General features: G+C 61.0%; 1 protein-coding gene across 1 annotated transcript in view; it reads left to right on the top strand.

Annotated features, from left to right (window-relative positions):
- LOC121845138 (voltage-dependent T-type calcium channel subunit alpha-1H-like) overlaps positions 1 to 2,500 on the top strand; it is a gene marked incomplete at its 5' end in the record, with an annotated part of 117,814 nt that overhangs the window by 45,191 nt on the left and 70,123 nt on the right. The window contains 3 exon segments of the mRNA XM_042315882.1: positions 1,882 to 1,977; positions 1,979 to 2,013; positions 2,088 to 2,294. Of these exon segments, the coding sequence (XP_042171816.1) occupies positions 1,882 to 1,977; positions 1,979 to 2,013; positions 2,088 to 2,294 (338 nt within the window).

The raw sequence follows: 2,500 nt of genomic DNA, 5'->3' as shown, positions 1-2,500 counted from the left end.
CTCATCCCCCCCTCTCCGTCTCTCCTCTCCCCTCCTCATCCCCCTCTCCGTCTCTCCTGTCTCCCTCCTCATCTCCCTCTCCGTCTCTCCTGTCCCCTCCTCATCCCCCCTCTCCGTCTCTCCTGTCCCCTCCTCATCCCCCTCCTGTCTCTCCTGTCCCCTCCCCCTCTCCGTCTCTCCTGTCCCCTCCCATCCCCCTCTGTCTCTCCTGTCTCCTCCTCATCCCCCCTCTCCGTCTCTCCTGTCCCCTCCTCATCCCCCCTCTCCCTCTCCTGTCCCTCCTCCCCCCGTCTCTCCTGTCCCCTCCTCATCCCCCTCTCCATCTCTCCTGTCTCCCTCCGTCTCTCCTGTCTCTTCCTCATCCCCCTCTCCGTCTCTCCTGTCCCCTCCTCATCCCCCTCTCCGTCTCTCCTGTCCCCTCCTCATCTCCCCTCTCCGTCTCTCCTGTCCCCTCCTCATCTCCCCTCTCCGTCTCTCCTGTCTCCCTCCTCATCCCCCTCTCCGTCCTCTCCCTCTCTGTCCAGCCCTGGAGTTGACTCATATCCTGTCTCTCCTGTAACATCGTGTTCCCCCTGCTGTCTCTCCTGTCCCCTCCTCATCCCCCTCTCTCCGTCTCTCCTGTCCCCTCCTCATCCCCCTCTCCGTCTCTCCTGTCCCCTCTCATCCCCCTGTCTCCCCCCTCTCCGTCTCTCCCCCTCTCCGTCTCTCCTGTCCCCATCCCCCCTCTCCGTCTCTCTGTCCCCTCTCTCCTGTCCCCTCCCGTCTCTCCTCTCCGTCTCCTCCCCTCCTCATCCCCCTCTCCGTCTCCCCTCCCCCTCTGTCCAGCCGGTGGAGTTGACTGATATCCTCCTCATCCCCCTCTCGTCTTCCTGCATGTCTCTCCTGTCCCCTCCTCATCCCCCTCTCCGTCTCTCCTGTCTCCTCCTCATCCCCCCTCTCCGTCTCTCCTGTCCCCTCCTCATCCCCCTCCCGTCTCTCCTGTCTCCTCCTCATCCCCCCCTCCCTCTCCGTCTCTCCTGTCTCCCTCCTCATCCCCCTTCTCCGTCTCTCCTGTCCCCTCCTCATCCCCCTCCCTCTCCTGTCCCCTCCTCATCCCCCTCTCCGTCTCTCCTGTCCCCTCCTCATCCCCCTCTCCCTCTCTCCTGTCCCCTCCTCATCCCCCTCTCTGTCTCTCCTGTCCCCCCTCATCCCCCCTCTCCGTCTCTCCTGTCCCCTCCTCATCCCCCTCTCCGTCTCTCCTCCCCTCCTCATCCCCCCCTCTCCTGTCCCCTCTCTGTCTCTCCTCCTCATCCCCCTCTCCGTCTCTCCTGTCCCTCCTCATCTCCTCTCCCTGTCCCCTCCTCATCCCCCTCTCCGTCTCTCCTGTCCCCTCCTCATCCCCCTCTCCGTCTCTCCTCCTCCCCCCTCTCCCCTCCTCTCTGTCCCCTCTCCGTCTCTCCTGTCCCCTCCTCATCCCCCCCTCCTCATCCCCCTCTCCGTCTCTCCTGTCTCCTCCTCATCCCCCTCCTCTCCGTCTCTCCTGTCCCCTCCTCATCCCCCTCTCCGTCTCTCCTGTCTCCTCCTCATCCCCCCTCCGTCTCTCTCCTGTCCCCTCCTCATCCCCCCTCTCCGTCTCTCCTCTCTGTCCAGCCGGTGGAGTCTCCTGATATCCTGGAGATCAGTAACATCGTGTTCACCTGCATGTCTCTCCTGTCTCCTCCTCATCCCCCCCTCTCCGTCTCTCCTGTCCCCTCCTCATCCCCCTCTCCGTCTCTCCTGTCTCCTCCTCCTCATCCCCCCCTCTCTCTCCGTCTCTCCTGTCCCCTCCCTGTCTCCCTCATCCCCCTCTCCGTCTCTCCTGTCTCCTCCTCACCCCCCTCTCCGTCTCTCCTCTCTGTCCAGCCGGTGGAGTTGACTGATATCCTGGAGATCAGTAACATCGTGTTCACCTGCATGTTCCTCCTGGAGATGATGTTCAAGCTGCTGGCCTTCCTGTCTCTTCGGCTATATCAAGAACCCCTACAACATCTTCCGGTATCATCGTCATCATAAGGTGGGTGTGAGGAAGATCTCTCCTGCAGTGTGTGTGTGTGTGTGTTACAGTAAAGTGTGTGTGTCATGTGTTCCAGTGTTTGGGAGATCGTTGGGCAGGCGGACGGCGGTCTGTCTGTCCTGCGTACCTTCCGTCTGCTGCGGGTCCTGAAGCTGGTCCGGTTCCTGCCCGCCCTGCGCAGACAGCTGGTGGTTCTGATGAAGACTATGGACAACGTAGCCACCTTCTGTACACTGCTCATGCTCTTCATCTTCACCTTCAGGTACTGTCTCACACACACACACACACACACACACACACACACACACACACACACACACACACTGTTACTCTTGGAGCAGGGGAACTGATATCCTGTGGAGGGAAAACAGGTATGTGACCTGTAGGTGATCTGGAAAGATGTATGTGATGGTAGGTGATGGGGGAAAGAGGTATGTGATGGTAGGTGATGGTAGGTGATGGGGAAGA

The sequence above is a fragment of the Oncorhynchus tshawytscha genome, unplaced genomic scaffold, assembly GCF_018296145.1.
Source record: "Oncorhynchus tshawytscha isolate Ot180627B unplaced genomic scaffold, Otsh_v2.0 Un_contig_1256_pilon_pilon, whole genome shotgun sequence".
NCBI classification, from domain to species: Eukaryota; Metazoa; Chordata; class Actinopteri; order Salmoniformes; family Salmonidae; genus Oncorhynchus; species Oncorhynchus tshawytscha.
The sequence above is the reverse complement of the archived record's forward strand: the minus strand, read 5'-3'. Positions and strand labels throughout refer to the sequence as shown.